The sequence below is a fragment of the Nyctereutes procyonoides genome, unplaced genomic scaffold, assembly GCF_905146905.1.
Source record: "Nyctereutes procyonoides isolate TBG_1078 unplaced genomic scaffold, NYPRO_anot_genome, whole genome shotgun sequence".
Classification (NCBI taxonomy): Eukaryota; Metazoa; Chordata; class Mammalia; order Carnivora; family Canidae; genus Nyctereutes; species Nyctereutes procyonoides.
The window spans coordinates 18,153,506-18,170,760 of record NW_026575044.1 but is presented as its reverse complement, the minus strand read 5'-3'; the positions used below and the strand labels follow the sequence as shown (position 1 = coordinate 18,170,760).

At 59.2% G+C, this 17,255-nt stretch overlaps 1 protein-coding gene across 1 annotated transcript; it reads left to right on the top strand.

Moving 5' to 3' along the window:
- Nucleotides 1-1,049: 1,049 nt before the first annotated feature.
- On the top strand, nt 1,050-16,760 carry SIGLEC15 (sialic acid binding Ig like lectin 15). Its single transcript, XM_055324209.1, has 6 exons — nt 1,050-1,101; nt 8,987-9,046; nt 9,363-9,746; nt 11,940-12,320; nt 13,462-13,492; nt 15,173-16,760. Exons 1-6 carry the CDS (start codon nt 1,050-1,052, stop codon nt 15,252-15,254), a joined length of 990 nt encoding a protein of 329 aa, XP_055180184.1. The 3' UTR covers nt 15,255-16,760.
- The last annotated feature ends 495 nt before the right edge of the window (nt 16,761-17,255 follow it).

The window sequence follows — 17,255 nt, the reverse complement described above, 5'->3', positions numbered from 1 at the left end:
GGAGAGACATCACCTTCTATTTTTTTAATCTATTGTATATGAGAGCCTCTCTCTCTCTCTCTCTCTCTCTCTAGCAGATTAGCCTTTATCCTAACTGAAACATTTCCCTCTACCCAAGGATTGGCTCCTCTTTGCCAGCCCCCTACCTGGCCACTTTTCTGTCCAGCTTTCTGGACAGCTCCTTGCAACAACTATGAAGTTTCTATCTGCTATTTTGATGTTTGGAGCATTTCGACATGTTCGTCTGGATTGATTTGCTTAATAATTTCAGTATTTCCCTGTCGTGCTGCTTGGTAATGTAACCGGTGTCAATGATGACTACATTTCTGGAGACAATTATTCTTCCATGAATAATCACCACTTCAAAATCGGTATGGCCACAGGAAGATAGCTGCATCAGAATGAAAACTCATGCTGTGGGGGTGCCTGGTTGGCCCAGTCTGTTAAAGCCTCAGACTCTTGATTTCGGCTCAGGGCATGACCTCAGGGTTGTGAGATGGAGCCCCTCTATGAGTCTACGTCTGGCCCCCTCTTCCCCAGGCTCGCTCTCTCTCTCTCTCTCTCTCTTCTCTCTCTCTCTTTAAAGAAAAAAAAAAGGAAAACCCATACTGGCACACTAAAATGTATGAAGGGAGAGAGGGAGGGGAGAAAAAAAGGAAGGAGGGAGAGAGGGAGGGAGAGAAAGAAGGAGGGAAGGCAGGCAGCATAAGAACAACAGTTTTTCCAGAGGGACCAGGGGCCGCAGGAATGGGTCCTTCATCTTCCTCATGTACTTCTCTATTTCCAGTCCTGGAAAATCATCCGAGTGGTTCCCCTGTTTGGTTTTCCACATGACTAAACCCCACGGGCCTCATTGAATCATATCCAGGCCGCCTGACTGCCTCTCTCCAGTTCCTCCCATGCCCGGAGCCCGGTAGGGGTGCAGTCCTGGGCCCCCCGCCCATCCCCTCACCTGCCCTCTCCTGTGGCCTCGCCAGGGAGGCCTCTCACCCTCTCAGGGTAGCCCAGCCGAATGCGGGGCTGGCCCGGGGTGTCCAGACACTCTCAACATGGAATGGTCCATCCGACTCCTGGCCTGCCTGGTGGGCATCCTCCCAATGGGTGAGTTTCCCACTCTTCTCTCTGGTCCATGCTCAGAACATAATAGATGCTCACAAAATCTTCAGTACGGTCCTCTCCCCTCGCACTCGGGGCAACCCGGAGCCTCCAGGCCTGCAGAGGAAGAGCTGCATCCTTAAGGAGCTGTGATGACGGACGTCAGAAGTCCAAGACCGGGGTTTACCTGGGGTTTCCGATGACTTCAGGTGATGCCCTGACTTCTCTAGTCCTTAACGGCCCCACCTGTAGAAAGGCTCACCCACTGCTGTGCAGATCCAGGCAGCTAAGGGGCGAGCTTTGGGGAGGACAGTCCCGGCTCTGAAGGGACTCCGGGTGTGACTGTCATCCAAGTGCTTTATGTCTTGACTGGCACAGCCCCAAGGGGAGGGGAGGGGAAGGGAGGAGAGCACGCAGTTGTTTGGGGCAAGAGCGGGGGTGATTCCACATGGGCAACAGGGCAAGTGAGAGAGGGCACCAGACCACTCCGTGGGAACCCCAAGGGCTGCACAGAAAAGCCTCTTTGCAGCAGGCTTAAATGACAACGTCATTGGTCACTCAGCTCAGTGAGCCAGCGTCCCTGGGAAATGTTTTAGTTATGGAGCATCTGGATCAGAACTTCGGTGGGGAGAGGGGCATTTATCGAAGGGCAGATCCTGGGGCACCTGGGTGGCTCAGTGGTTGAGCATCTGTCTTTGGCTCAGGTTGTGATCCCAGGGTCCTGGGATCAAGTTCTGCATCGGGCCCCCCTCAGGGAGCCTGCTTCTCCCTCTGCTTGTGTCTCTGCCTCCCTCTGTGAGTCTCTCATAAATTTAAATCAATCAATCAATAAATAGACTTAAATAAATAAATAGTAAATACAGATATTTGGCTTCACCCCAGACCTGTAAAATGAGAATATCAGGCCACAGGACTCAGGAGTCTATATTTTCAACCATCTTGTTGGGTATTTTTTTTTTTTAAGATTTATTTGTTTATTTTAGTGGGGTGGGGGTTGGGGACAGAGACAAGCAGACTGCAGAGTGCACTCAATCTCACCATCCTGAAGTTAGATTGGAGCCGAAACCCAATGCCCCTCCTGGAACACCTAGTGGATTGAGCCACCCAGGCACCCTTTCTCGGGTCATTCTGATGAACGATGACCATGTTGCTGAGGGCCATCAGGATAAATGACAAAGGCCATCCTCTGAGCCCCATGTCCCTCCCATGACTGTGCCCCCAGCTCAGAATCGGTGCCCCCATGTGCAGGGCCCCTGGCTGTCATGTGTCACACGGTGACATCACTGCCATCACGGAGCCGTGAGTTAGTCAGCATCTCTTGTCTGGGGTCCTGTCTGCACGATTGGATTATAAACTCCCACACCTTAGGTTCCTTTCCCTTCCTCTCAAGCATTCGACAGATGCAGAGTCCAGTTCAGGTCTGGTTTAGATATTTTTTTTTTTTTAAGATTTTATTTACTTCATGAGAGACACACAGAGAGAGGCAGAGACCCAGGCAGAGGGAGAAGCAGGCTCCCTGCGGGGAGCCCGATGCAGGACTCGATCCCGGGACTCCGGAATATGACCTGAGCTGAAGGCAGATGCTCAGCCACGGAGCCACCCAGGCACCCCTGTGCTGGGCACTTTAGTTAGTAATTCACGTAAACCTCATAACCGTATGAGAAAAGAACTATTCTCTTTTCTTTTCACAGATGAGGCAACAGAAGCACAGAGAGGCTCAGTGAGTGGTGTGGGTGGAGCTGGGATATGTGACTCGGGACTGGACCCCCCACATTGCCTAGATGTCCCAGGACACAGCCCGCGGGGGGGCGGTGGGGGGACTGAGAGGGAAGAGGTTTTCTTTTCCCAGAGTGATCTAACTCAGCTGTCTTCCTGGGATGATTTAGGCTTGTGCCCCACTTAGAGGGTGGGGGCTGGAGGAGGTGACCCCACCCAGACCCAGAGCTGAGAAGTGAGTGGTTCAGATGTGAGTGTTGACATCACACACGCCCTTGAATCCTGGTTCTGCTATGGACTGGCTTTGTGGCCCCAGGCAGGTCGCCTAACTTCTCAGAGCATGGCCTGGTGCCTTGTGAGGTGTTGTGGAGGATAATTAGATCACGGATAAAAGCCCCCTCCCCCGCCCCGGGTCCCAGTCCGCCCCCAGCACAGTGCTGGTGCTCAGTGATTGTGCAATAAATGGCAGGGAAATCTTGCTGAAGTCACACAACCTTGACAGAAGGGGGGTTTGGGGAGGGTTGTTTTGGTTTATTTCTTTTCTCCTGTTGAAGGTCAGCTGCTATGAGTCAAAGACAAAAAGACTTAGAGGAAGCGTGAGCAGTCCCAAGAACAAAACCCCAACCATACAAGTGCTCCAGCTGTGTAGCAAGATTTACCCAGGGAGGCTGAGGCACCTGGGGGAGATCCTTTTTTCTCATACTGGCAGCTGCTTCACTGCTACAACCCAGAGGTCCAAGAACTAGGGTGAGCGGGGTCCCACTTTCTGAAGTCCCTCTGGGGACGTGCACCTCTGAGCCCTTTCGTGTAGCAGCAGGCCTGTGCAAGAGGCCAGAAGACCAGGCTGGGTTTGGCTGCAATGTGGGACCCCCAGGGGCTTCGTGAGCGGGGTGCCTGGAGGTCACAGTCCTGTCCCCAGCCGCATCCAGGTCAGGGCAGGCCCTTGGCAAAAGCAAAGTGAAAGGAATTTGTCCAGGAAGCGCCCTTCTACCGTCTGTGCTTTCTCCTTCATGCACTCACCTCCCGCACCCAGTGTCCTGGGGCAGCCCCTAGTCTCCCAAGGGGCTCACACACATGCTCTCCCATGTCTTTCCCCTCTGGGTCCCCATAAATATGCTTTTAGAAGGTTGGAGACAGGGGTCTCTGGATGGCTCATTGGTTGAGTGTCTGCCTTTGGCCCAGGTCATGTCCTAGGGTCCTGGGATCAAGTCCCCACGGGGAGTCTGCTTCTCCCTCTGCCTGTGTCTCTGTCTGTCTCTCTGTGTCTCTCATGAATGTATAAAATCTTCAAAAAAAGAAAAAGAAGGCTCAGGTGTCAGGGATCATGCAGGTGGGGAAAACAGTGGTCTGGGAGTTCTGACCACCCAGTGACCTTGACTGAGATTGGTCCACAAACCTCTGATAAGCAGGTGGAGCAATCACAGTAGATGTCACCCTCAAGGACTTTGGCATCAGGCCTTGACAAGCAGCTTGTTCACTCTTCACCACGACTCTACAAAGTGAGGAATCCTTGTCCCTCTGTCAAGTTGGGTGACTTTTTGGGGTGTCACAGCCTGAACGGCTGGGGGTGTCCTGAGTGCAAGCTCCACACTTTACATCACCCACAGCCAGTGGCAGTGAGCCCAGAACCCAGCCTGGTGCGCAGAGGAATTTACCAGCTCTGAACCAAGGCTGAGAGCAAACCAAAGGCAAGACAGATCAAAGCTGCTGCCCCAGGACCTGGGGGTGCAGGGAAAATCCAGGAAGGAGATGGGCTCCTGTCCTGGGGCCAGAAGAAAATAGGGGAGTTTCAAGAGCCTGGATGCTGCTTCTGCTCTGGGTACCTGCTGTGGCCACTAGCTAGAGCTGAGAAGTCCCCCGTGGGGCGGAAGAGGACTGATGGGGCACAGGGCCCTGAAGAGGCTGGGGGAAGCACAGACAGAGGCCAAGTGGCACCCTGCGGCGGACACTGGCCCCAGAGCATGGTCAACTGTGGCTCTGCGCCTGCAGCTCCAGTGAGCTGCACAACCAACGGGCAGAGAGGGAAGGTGACCTGGGAATCCGGGATCACCCCGAGGTCAGAGCCGGCCCTTCCCAGTGGGCATCCCTGCTCCTCATCCCTTCCCTAGAACCTTCTGGATCCGGTCCTCACTGAGAGATGTGGTTCCTCAGGCCCTGCTGGGAGCAAATTCGGGCAGGATGGAACTGGATGGAAGCGTGCCCTCAGTTCAACCCACACACCTCACTGGGGAGGTTTGCTGGCCAATGTAAACATCTCTCCTTGCCCCCAGGTGCCCTCTCTGGACCATCCAGACGCCACCATGCCCAAGAGGCTACCATTGGAGTCACTGCCTGCAAATGTCCCTGTTAACATGCCAAATGTCCCCAAGAAAGGTGGCCCCCTTCCAGACAGTGGACCTCATTGGAGTGCCTGCCTGTCCACTGGTGACATCAGTCACCACGGGGGGAGGGGCAGGAGCACCGCAGAGCTCCAAGGGATGCCAGTTCTGAGCACCGTACACCTGTCCGTCCAGGAGGCATAGTACATCCATGGGCAGTGACTTCCCACATGGTCTAAGATGCCAGACTGAGCTACAAAAGGTGCGATGTCAGGGCACCATGTCTTCACCCCTGTTGCATCACCTGGAGATGCCTGCCCTGAGCACTCCTCCACCACTGCCCAGCACCCTCACCCTGCTCCCTTGCATTTACACTCTTTTTGCAGGGGGGGTGGGAGAAGGGGTTAATATGCATTGAGCATTTGCAAGACAAGCTACACGAGTGACTTCATTCAACCCTCAGGTCCATGAGGGGACCAAGGGGGAGGCCAAGACTCGGGACATTAAGTAACCTGCCCAAAGATCACCCCGTAAGCGTATGAGCCTAGAACAGAGCCAGGCTCAGATTGGGTGCTCATAGAAGTTTGGGAAAGAAGGACCACAAGAATGACTGTCACCCAGGTCCAGCTGTGCGGAAGCATGCCCTGTGGTCCACTCCTGCCGGGCAGTATCTTGGACAGCGCAAAGAGCATGGGTCTCCTGTTGGCCTCAGAGGTTGACAGTCACAAGGCAGGGAGATCAGAGTCTTTACAACAGGGGGCCATGGTTCCAGTTCAGGAGTGTTCCTTCCCTTGTTCTAAAGACTTGAGAGACCTGGCAGAGGGAATGACAAATGTCACAGGATGCTGGGGAGCTTGGATTCCTACCAAAGCAAATGCACTTGCTCCCGGGCAATCCCTGCTAGGACTTCCCACCCTCACCTTGGGTCCCTGGGTGGATTTGTCCCAAGTTTCTGTGTAAGAGGGAGTCCAGGGATTTGCCTCTGGAAACACTACCCAGCAGGTAAACAGGAAACAAATCTCCCCCTGACAGGAGCCAGGATCTTAACACTGGCTGAAAGGGCCTCTGTGTGCCCTCCCTGCGCCTAGAGCAAGAGCCCCCAGGAAGGAGGGAGCAGGAGAGGGAGGCCTACCATTTTTATCACACTTTAGGATGTGTCCCCTCTAGGCTGTCATCCTGGGGGCAACATAGCATGGGGACAAAGGAAGAACATGAAGCACAGAAGGGGAAGCCTTAGCTCTGCATCCGTTCAGTCAGATGACCTTGCAACGGTCACATGGCCTCTCTGAGCCTCAGGGCGATAGCCAGTCCCTCGTGGGCCTTCGTGCACATGAAATGATATGAAACGTCTCCCAAGGAGTCCCCAAAGCACAGTGTCGCCTGGCCCCGCTATCTGGGCATGCCCCGCAACCTCTCCGCTGACGTCCTCACCTCCACGGTTTTGCCCACCTGCCCCCTCTGCTCAGAAAGCCTTCAGTCTACCTCAAGGCTTGGCAAATCCAGCGCCTCCTCTCTCCGGGGTCCTCCAAGCATTCCCTGTCTAATATTTGTTTTTTTTTGTTGTTGTTGTTGTTGTTGTTTTTCCTGTCTAATATTTGCACCTCTCCCCACAGCCCACAGCACCCCCTCCCCTGCCAACCTGGGGACTGTCCCTTCAGCCCATTACAGCAATTCACCATCAATTACTACGTGGCAAATGCACCGCTGGGCAATGACAACACAAAGACGACCGCATGGCCATGGTCCCTGCCCTCCAGGGCTTCTGGGTACCTGCGTGGGACACACAGTTGAATAGGCCCAGACAGAGGAAGTCCTTCTGCCAACCCTGGGGCACTGGGTGAGGATGCCAGACCCAGGCCTGGGGTTCAGGGAAGGCCTCCCACTGTAGGACAATTCAGCAGGGACTGGGGGTGACTGGGAGGGAGTTGGTGAGTGAAATGGGCCAGGAACTTTGTTCAGACAAAGGAACACTGTTCGTGTGCCTCATTAGAGCACCTGGCAGGCTGTAGTATAATTATGTGCGCACAGATCTGTCTCCCCCTCTGAGCGGGGAGCTCCAGCAGGCTGATAAGGTTGATCTTTGTAACCCTGGCTTGTGTCCAAGTGCCTGGCTTAGAGTGGGATCGTGTTTGATAAGCGTTTGCTAATCGATGAATGCACAATAGTAACAGCTACCTGGGGAATCAATCAGTACCTAGCTCCATGATGCCCACAAGATGCATGAGGTCAGGGGAGGCTGAGGCTACAGAGGGTGGGAAGTGTAGGGAGACTGAGGCAGATGCTGAGCCTCAGGAGTGGGGAAATGCTTCCTGCATCTGGCAGTACTGGGTAAACCAGCAAAATCTTCAGAAAGTGTTTCTCTAATTTGAAACCAGGCCATTTGATTCTTAACAACTGAGCAAACAAGCTCTTCCTAAAGATAAATGTCATGTCTTCCACTTGGCTTCAAAAGCATAATTCCACTTGTCCAGGAGAAATAAGATTTGGCTTACAAGTACATTGTGTGAAAAAAGTACCTGTGCTTTACTTGATTGCAAGCTTGGCATAAGCCCCAAGCGTGGTTTTATACGAGGCAGAGCTCACACAACCCAATTTGTACCCCTCGCTGCTAGTTCAGAGCCGCTGCAACACACACCTGAAGCACACACCTGCAGCACACACCTGGGGGCCCCAGCTCTGGCCACGAAACTGAAAGGAGGGCATGACTCAGGCAGTGAGGAAGGAGAGGGACAGGTGCAGGCTAGGGACTTGCACCAAAGAACGGAAGGCTTAACGAGTCCAGGATAGCCATGATGGGGTCCCAGAAGGGCCACTATCTCGAGGCCATGTGCATGTTCCAGAGAACAATGATGGCCATGTCAGTCTGTAGTGGTAGATGCTGGTTCTATGCAGGAGGAATGGCGACCTGTAGATAATTCATAGATGGGATAGGCTTCTTGGAGCAGGAAGGGTCACTGGTTGTAGGCTGAGGGGATTCCTATGCAAGGCATGAACTACCCCTGAAGACTAAAGAGCACTGGGTCTGAAGTCAGAAAAGCTGGGTGTCTCCCATCTTCTGTGTGACTCTGGGCCTCCATTTTCTCATCTATAACAATATCCCCACTGCCTGTCTCCCCTAGGGTGTGTTGAGAGACGTGTGACATGATGTATATAAAAGAACTGTGAAATATAGACCTCTCGGGAAATACAAGAGCAGCTATATCATTCCCTCTAAAGATCCCTTTTGTGAACTGCATTCGGGGTTCTAGCTGGGCAGGCCTACCAGCCTGTCCTCCCTCCTCAGGGAGACACCACCCCTGGCCTTGATCCTCCAAGGCCCAGCTCCAACACCCACCCACCCATCCAGCTGCTCACCCCTTCCCCAAACAGCACACATATGCAACAAGTGCGGCAGGGGCTCTCCGCAGAGCACCGCCTCCAGACCTCAGCTCGGCCTTACTTCAGAGGCTCACAGCATAGGAGGTGGAGGAAACTAGGCCCAGAGGCTCTGGCACTGAGCACAAAGACAGCACAAAGGTCTACCCCTCTTGTCTCCCTATCTGGCTTTTGAGGAAGCCTATTTGGGTTGACCTGGATTCTAAAGCAACCTCATCCACCCACTCAACACATTAAGTTCAAAACACACCAGGCCTCCCCAGGGCCTGTTTCCCGTCTGTGGATGGGGTTCTGGGTCTCCTTGGACCAGCTCCACGCTTCCACACCTTTAGTGCACTAGGGCACTGGCTGTGGGGCCAGGCTGTCTGCAGTCTCAGCGCTGGCTTTGCCTCCTTGTAGCTGTGTGGCCTTAGGCAATTAATCAACTTCTCTGGGCCTCAGTTTATTACATGTAACCCAAGGATAACTGTGCTTCCATCTAGGATCCTTTGTGAGAACTAAGAGAGATACTACCGGGAACTTGCTCAACACAGAGGTGCACAGTAAGTGCTTTTATTATCACCATCGCGGAGGCGGGGGTGGGGTGGGGGGGTGGCGGGGGTGGGGGTATTGTGACCGCGGATCCCAGGGCTTTTCGGCAGCAGGGCAGGTGTTGGGGAAAAGTATGCGGTCAGGGGACCTGTAGGTGAGGTGGAACTTGCCCGAGTGAGGCAAACAGTCCGCGGGAAGGGCGGGGAGGGCCCGGGGGCCTCGGGAGTCAGGGCAAGTCAGGATCCCAGGAGATGCCTCGCAAGGCACGGGGTGGGCTTCTGGACACACACACCCCGGAGGCAGCTGACGCCCGCTCCCGGCCGGCAGGTGCGCCGGCGCAGCGCTGGTCCATGCAGGTGCCGGCCGAGGTGAGCGCGGCGGCAGGCGAGGCGGCGGTGCTGCCCTGCACCTTCACGCACCCGCACCGCCACTACGACGGGCCGCTCACCGCCATCTGGCGCGCGGGCGAGGTCTACGCGGGCCCGCAGGTGTTCCGGTGCGCGGCGGCGCGGGGCAGCGAGCTCTGCCAGACGGCGCTGAGCCTGCACGGCCGCTTCCGGCTGCTCGGGAACCCGCGGCGCAACGACCTGTCGCTGCGCGTCGAGCGCCTCGCCCTGGCCGACGACGGCCGCTACTTCTGCCGCGTCGAGTTCGCCGGCGACGTCCACGACCGGTACGAGAGCCGCCACGGCGTCCGGCTCCGCGTGACCGGTGAGCGCGGCGCCCCCGCCACCCCCGCCCGGTCCCCGGCGCCCCCCAGCGCCCCCAGCGCCCCCCACCCCCGCCGCCGAGCGGAGCCGAGCCACGCGCAGCCCCTCCCTCCAGGGCAGCCCCCCTCCGCCCGGTCCCCGGCGCCCCCCAGCGCCCCCAGCGCCCCCGCCGCCGAGCGGAGCCGAGCCACGCGCAGCCCCTCCCTCCAGGGCAGACCCCTCCGCCCGGTCCCCGGCGCCCCCCAGCGCCCCCAGCGCCCCCCACCCCCGCCGCCGAGCGGAGCCGAGCCACGCGCAGCCCCTCCCTCCAGGGCACCCCCCTCCGCCCGGTCCCCGGCGCCCCCCAGCGCCCCCAGCGCCCCCCCCCGCCGCCGAGCGGAGCCGAGCCACGCGCAGCCCCTCCCTCCAGGGCAGACCCCTCCGCCCGGTCCCCGGCGCCCCCCCAGCGCCCCCAGCGCCCCCCGCCGCCGAGCGGAGCCGAGCCACGCGCAGCCCCTCCCTCCAGGGCAGACCCCTCCGCCCGGTCCCCGGCGCCCCCCAGCGCCCCCAGCGCCCCCCACCCCCGCCGCCGAGCGGAGCCGAGCCACGCGCAGCCCCTCCCTCCAGGGCAGCCCCCCTCCGCCCGGTCCCCGGCGCCCCCCAGCGCCCCCAGCGCCCCCCACCCCCGCCGCCGAGCGGAGCCGAGCCACGCGCAGCCCCTCCCTCCAGGGCAGACCCCTCCGCCCGGTCCCCAGCGCTCCCCAGCGCCCCCAGCGCCCCCAGCGCCCCCCCCGCCGCCGAGCGGAGCCGAGCCACGCGCAGCCCCTCCCTCCAGGGCAGACCCCTCCGCCCGGTCCCCGGCGCCCCCCAGCGCCCCCAGCGCCCCCAGCGCCCCCCCCGCCGCCGAGCGGAGCCGAGCCACGCGCAGCCCCTCCCTCCAGGGCAGCCCCCCTCCGCCCGGTCCCCGGCGCCCCCCAGCGCCCCCAGCGCCCCCCACCCCCGCCGCCGAGCGGAGCCGAGCCACGCGCAGCCCCTCCCTCCAGGGCAGACCCCTCCGCCCGGTCCCCAGCGCCCCCCAGCGCCCCCAGCGCCCCCCCCCCGCCGCCGAGCGGAGCCGAGCCACGCGCAGCCCCTCCCTCCAGGGCAGCCCCCCTCCGCCCGGTCCCCGGCGCCCCCCCAGCGCCCCAGCACCGCCCCCCGCCGCCGAGCGGAGCCGAGCCACGCGCAGCCCTCCCTCCAGGCAGCCCCCTCCGCCGGTCCCGGCGCCCCCCCAGCGCCCCCCCCGCCGCCGAGTGGAGCCGAGCCACGCGCAGCCCCTCCCTCCAGGGCAGGCCCCTGCCCCCCGCACACCTGTCCGTGGCTCCCAGACGCCTGGCAACTGGGCCCGGGAAGGGGCATCGAGGTTTCGCTCCTAGGGGCTGAATGGCCCCAGGGGCTCTTGGTCCGGGTGGGGGGCGGAGCCCCACGAGCTGAACAGGGATGGCAAGGGCTACGAGGGCATGTGCGCTCTGTGCGCTGCCGGGCACCCGCAGCCCCCTCCTCCCCGGGGAGGTGCCCTGGGAGCCCGCCAATTGCCCAGTATTTTGCTAGACCCCAAAGAAGAAGGAACCAGGGTCCCCGGTCCCCAGAGCAGCGGTTCTCAACCCTGGCTGCGCCCGCCCGGAACTACCTGGGGCGCTTACCCCCTGTGGGGATCTCGTTGGAACTTCCCAGGTGCCCGCCTTGAGCTGCTGGGCGGCCTCTGCGGGTGCATTTCAGTGTCTTCCCAGGACCGGCGTTCAGCTCTAGATCTTGCTGAGGTTGTGGGGGGCGGGGTGGGGGGACAGGAGTGGGAGGGGTCCTCGAAATCATACTGGCAGCCAGTCCCCAGCCCCGAGCTCCAGCCCCGAGCTCCAGCTACAGTTGGGTGAGCGTTGGCTGTGGGCCAGGCCCGAATCAAGCACCCCAAATGTATTAACTTGCCAAATCTTCTCAACGACCCCACTAGGGGAGTGATCCCCATTTGGCGCCATTTGAGACCTGGAGCTTGGGAGTAACTTGCCCCAGGCCACACCTCTGTGGGGACCCAGGCCTCCCGGCGCTGGAGCACAGGCTCGCTCCTCTCCGCGCCACCCGCCCCCAGGCGTCTCGGGGACTCAGGGCCTGGGAGGGGTGCGCCCGGCCGCCGGCGCTGAGCGCGGTTTGCTTTCTCCTCCCGCGCCCTGGGCGCCCGCAGCCGCCCCGCGGATCGTCAGCCTGTCGGTGCTGCCCGGCCCGGCGCACGCCTTCCGCGCGCTCTGCACGGCCGAGGGGGAGCCGCCGCCCGTCCTCGCCTGGTCCGGCCCGGCGCTGGGCAACCGCTCGGCCGCCGCGTCGGGCCCGGGCCAGGGGCACGGCCACCAGGTGACCGCCGAGCTGCCCGCGCTGGCGCACGACGGCCGCTACACGTGCACGGCCTCCAACAGCCTGGGCCGCGCCGAGGCCAGCGTCTACTTGTTCCGCTTCCGCGGCGCCCCCGGGGCCCCGGCGCTCGCGCTCCCGCTCGGCGCGCTCGGCCTCAAGGCGCTGCTGCTGCTCGGCGTCCTGGCCGCCCGCGCCGCCGCCCGCCGCCGCCGAGGTGGGTGCACCCTGGGCCCGGGCGGGGGCGAGGGGCCGGGCGGGGCTCTCCTCCCGGGTAACACTGTCCGCCGAGCACCTGGCACAGCACAGCGCAGACATGCTTCCTGCACCTGTGCCTCCTCTGGCTTTGTCCTCCTTCTTACGTCCCAGGAGGTGGGAACCAGCAGGAGCCCATTCTACGCTAAGAAAGTTGAGGCCTGAGAAGTTAAGGAACTTGCCTCTGGCCCAGAGACCCAGAGATAGAGACCCCAAAAGTATAGCCCCGCCCCTTTCCCCCGGCACCCCATAAATGACTCCTTCCCAAGGAAAAGGACCACACCGAGGCTTTCCCAGATAGCACCACTACCTTGTGTTACAGTAAGCATCCTGAGGGCCTACTGTGTGCTGTGTAGCTGCTAGGGAGACAGATGAGTAGGATGCGCCCTGGGATGGGATGCTGGGAAGCCAGCAAATCACTGCAGTCTGCAGGGAGGAGGGCTATCCTGGAGCCCAGGTCCCGCAGAAGCTTTCTGCCCAGAGTATGGTAATGCTGCATGCGCTCCAGGGGGACTCTGGACAGGCCAGGAGGGAAGGCTTTACAAGTAAGGTGACAGCTAAATCAGGAACTGCCACTAGGAGCCGGTGGTATTACAAGCAGAGGGAGTGTGGAGATGGGAGCTAGCAGGGTGTCTTTGAGACCTGCACTTCACCCCACGTTGCTCCCGCTGAGCTGGCTGGGAAATTGGCTCGTGCTCCAGAGAGGGGCTTCCCAGAGCCTCTCAGACCACCCAGGTCCAGAGCACTGGCCTCAGACTCTCCTAGCATGAAATCCAGAATCTGTCACAGTTGTCCTGGCCGTTGCATTCGCTGTGGCTTTACTGTCTTTTCTTGCCGGTTCTTCAAACCCACCAAACGTTCTGCGCTTCAGGGTCGTCAAAGGCAGGGCTTTTCTGCTGGGTGGCTCTTCAGTCCATGCTTCTCGTCATCAGCTGCTGCTCATCTCCAAGCACTTCACACCCGGCTAGCTAGTGCTCGTTGCTCGTCCCTTCAGACCGCTTTCCGCAGCCGGGAGGGGTGGACGGCAGGGCCTGGAGCCCGGGGATGCTGTAGAGATTCATGCCTCCCTTCCTTCTCTCTCTCTCTCTCTGTCCCTCACACAGAGCACCCAGTTGCCCAGGACACCCCACCATGGTGAGTACCCTGCCTTCCCCCACTCTGCTCTTAAGTCCCCACTGGCCAAGGCATATAGAGAAAGAACAGGCAAAGGGTCAGGGCTGGGGTCTGACCTTGACTGGTGTTAGACCTTCCCCGCGGCCTTCCAGAGCCCTCCCCTTCAGTCTCCCAAGTCCTTCTTGGCCAGACCAGGCCACGCTGACCTGCCCACCCCTTCCCCAGCATTCACAGTTTGGGCCTCATGTTGGGATCTCTCCCAGACCTGCCTGGTGTCCAGGCGCCAAGGAGTCATTTTTCTGTCTTATGTCCACACCTAGATAGGATTCCTTGAGGTTTTGCTCCCCGGCATTCTAGAACAAGCAGGCTCACACAGACACAAAGGCCACCTCGGGCACTCGTTCTCCCCCAGAGCTGAAGGCTTCGGAAACAAAATGCTATTAGAGGTTGAGAGGGTTTAAGCTAGGAAGTGCTCACCCTGCGATCCAGACTCCCCTTCTCTCTGTGTCTGTTCAGCGGAAGGTCTGTGTTGAAGAAGAAAGAATCCAATTCACTGACCCCGGGCAGTGTGCCTGGGATGCTGGGGGAGGCAAAACACAGTCTTTCAGGGCCCACTGGACAAGCCTGGGCAGTCCCATAACTCTGTCCCTGCCTGACAGAAAAGCCATATTGCCAGCCCAAGCCCCTCTCTCTAGTTGCCTGTTCATCTGTCCCCCACATTCTTGAAAACCTATGCCATGTCCCTTTTCTTTGCTAATTTACTAGCACCCGAGGCACCTAATTCAGAAAGCTGAGTGGTCAGATATTTATTGAGTACCTGCTATGGACCAGAGTTTTGGGTGTTTAACGCTGCTTCCAGCTTCCCCAACTTCAGAAAACTCACATTTTCATGTGGGGAACTTAATAAACACATACACAAGATCATATCAGATTCTAAAATAAGAGCCATGAAGGCAATGGACAGGGCCCTGCCGCAGAGCCCCGGGGAGGGTGGTGGCCACTGGGCAGGTCAAGGAAAGGCTCAGGGGAGACCTGAGAAGGGGCCTATGAGAAGGCACTGAGTGGTGGTATAAGCACCAGGTGGCCCCATCAGAACAAGAGTGAGGGCCAGGAGACTCTGGGGGAGGCTGCTGACCAAGGCTGAGGCTGGCCCAGCGGCTCAGAGGGAGGTGGCAGGGGTGGGGGTGGCAAGGTGGGGCAGATGGAAGGCAGAGCTGACCAGAGGGCTGGGGACATGGAGGGGCAGCGAGGGACACAGCCCGGGTGCCCAGGTTTGGAGCTGTGGCCCTGGGTGCCCCTGACTGGGATGAAGACAACAGAGAAGGGGGTGGTAGTGAGGATCATGCAGGAGTTCACACGTAGGCCTGAGATGCCCGTGAAGATGTCCCAGGGAGGAGCCAGGAGCAGCTGGAGCTCAGGTGGCGAAGCCCAGGGAGGTCCGTGTGGAGGGCACCCAACAATGGTTGTTGATGCCTCCAGTGAGATCCCTCCCAGAATACAGTACACCTGCAGGCCAGGATGCCATCCCCCAACCCCCGGGTAGCCTCCTCCCTGCCACTGCCCTCCCTGCAACCTCTGTTGGATCTAGGCTGGGCTCCCATTTTGACTCTCCCTCCTGCCCATTCCCAGGGCGTGGTTTGTGCAATGGGCGGCATCCCCACTTGTGTCCTGGGTGGTCAGCCAACTTTCTTCTGTCCACAGGCCCCAGGCTCAGGAGTCCAACTATGAGAATTTGAGCCAGATGAGCCCTCGGGACCCAGCAGCAGCCACATGTCTACCATGAGGACCCCTTGGCCACTGCCATCCACGTGTACGCCATGAGGAGCAGAGGCCAAGGCCGGACTTGGCTGGGGCAGCCCTTCCTGGGTCCCAGCCATGCTGGCAGCCCGTTGCTGGGCAACCTCCTGCAAAGGCTGTCACGAGCCCACTCATGGAGGCTTACTGGTCTCCTGCGAGGATGTCTGTTCCAGAGCCCCTGTGATATTTATGTCAGTGGGACCAGCGTTTTGAAAAAATGTGTGTGTGTGTGTGCACCCATGCACATGTATGAGCTCCAGCATGAAGCTTATGGACAAACTCTCACCCTTTCTTACATAGAACATCATAGTAAAACAGGCAGGACGTTGGTCAGAGGGTCTCCCGGGCTCTGACTTGCTGTGTGGACCGGGTCACTTTTTCCCCCTCTCTGGGTCTCAGTTTGTCTACTCATGAACATGGACAATAATATTCTTCCCTCCTGGCGGATCAGCCTCTCAAGATCTGAGGAAATAATGGAGTGAAGGGACTTTGGGAAGTACAGAGCCATGTACAGCTGTGAGGTGAGTCACATGCTCCTCCTTGCAGGCACCCTTGGGACGTGCAGAGAGTTCTAGGACAAGTGGGGGGCCACCCCACACACACACCAGCCTGGCTGAGAACCAGGATTCCAGAGAGCAAGCCTGGAGCTGGGGCTGCTGAGGCTGGGGTGGGGTATATAACTGTGGTCCAAGGAGCAGGCTGGGATCCCTGCCCGCCCCCCACCCAGGGTCTCCTCTGTGACTGACCCCCCTCTTGGCCCATCGACTGACCACTCTGCACTCCCTGGAACTGTGGCCCCTGTGAAAAAGAAATGAAACACCCATCATCTGGCTGTATCTGGGATCCATTTTCCTCAAGGACCAAAAGCTGAGAGGCTGGAGGGGCAGCCGGGGCTGTGGGGTCCTGTGGATAAAGCAGCTGCAGCTGTGGCCTCTCCCTACAACCTACGCCCTTCCTGGACGTGTGAGGTCCAAGAACACCTGCCATTTCACCGCATCTGCCCAACACTTCTCACACTGGCCTTCCACGTTCACACTTCAGTGCGAGCTTGTGCATTTTAGCTCCCACAGTGCAGTCCTTGGGATCAGGGAGGGGACCAGGGAGGAGGTGGTGCTTGGGACCAGGGCAGGCTGGCAAGAAGAGAAGGGCCACAGAGCTAGGGGACTGAAGAGGCCACGGGGACAAACTTTCTCTCCTTTGGAACTTTGCCCAAAGCTCAGGTGGTGACCCATGTAGGGAAGGGCCCTCACTGACGCTCTTCTGGGGCGGTGGCCTGAAGGTTGAAGCTCATGTGCTTCAGCCCCTAACTTTGTATTAGGATCATTTCCAACATGTGCGCACGCGCGCACACAAGCTGTAAAAGACAATCACCCAGATACCTACCACCTACATTCAATAGTTACTACCATTTTGCCATACTTGCTAATGGGCACGTGTGCATACGTGACCCAGGAGACTTGGCGTTTTCAAGACAGGAGTCCCCCACCCCCCACCCCGCCAGTGTGGCCCAGGACACATGCTCCAGGAATGTGAGCCCGTCTGTCCCGAGAAGGGTTTCTGAGAACCCCCACCCTGCCCCCAACTGCACCCCACCTCCTACCCCTGGAGCTGCAGTTGCGGGGGGGGGGGGCGGGGGAAGAGATGACAATTGCCCCGGGGCCCACCCAGGTCTACCAAGAGCCCAACACACTTTCCCTGCCCTTGAGCTGCTAATAACCTCACTTTTATATGGAGATACATCTAGATGAGAAGACCGTGATGGTGAGATAGTCTCTACAGAAGGCAGGCCCTGCCTGGAGATGGAAGCAACACACAGTGGGGCCGGGTCATCACATACAGCCTCCCTGCGAGCCTGGACCCGAGAGCCATGGCCCCACCAGCCACTGGGACCTTAGAGACCTGGAGTCAGGGGTACTGGGCTCTGTCCCGCATTCAGCCCTGTCACTGCCCCTCCCGACAGCCCCCCCACATTTCCTGAGTGCCTCCA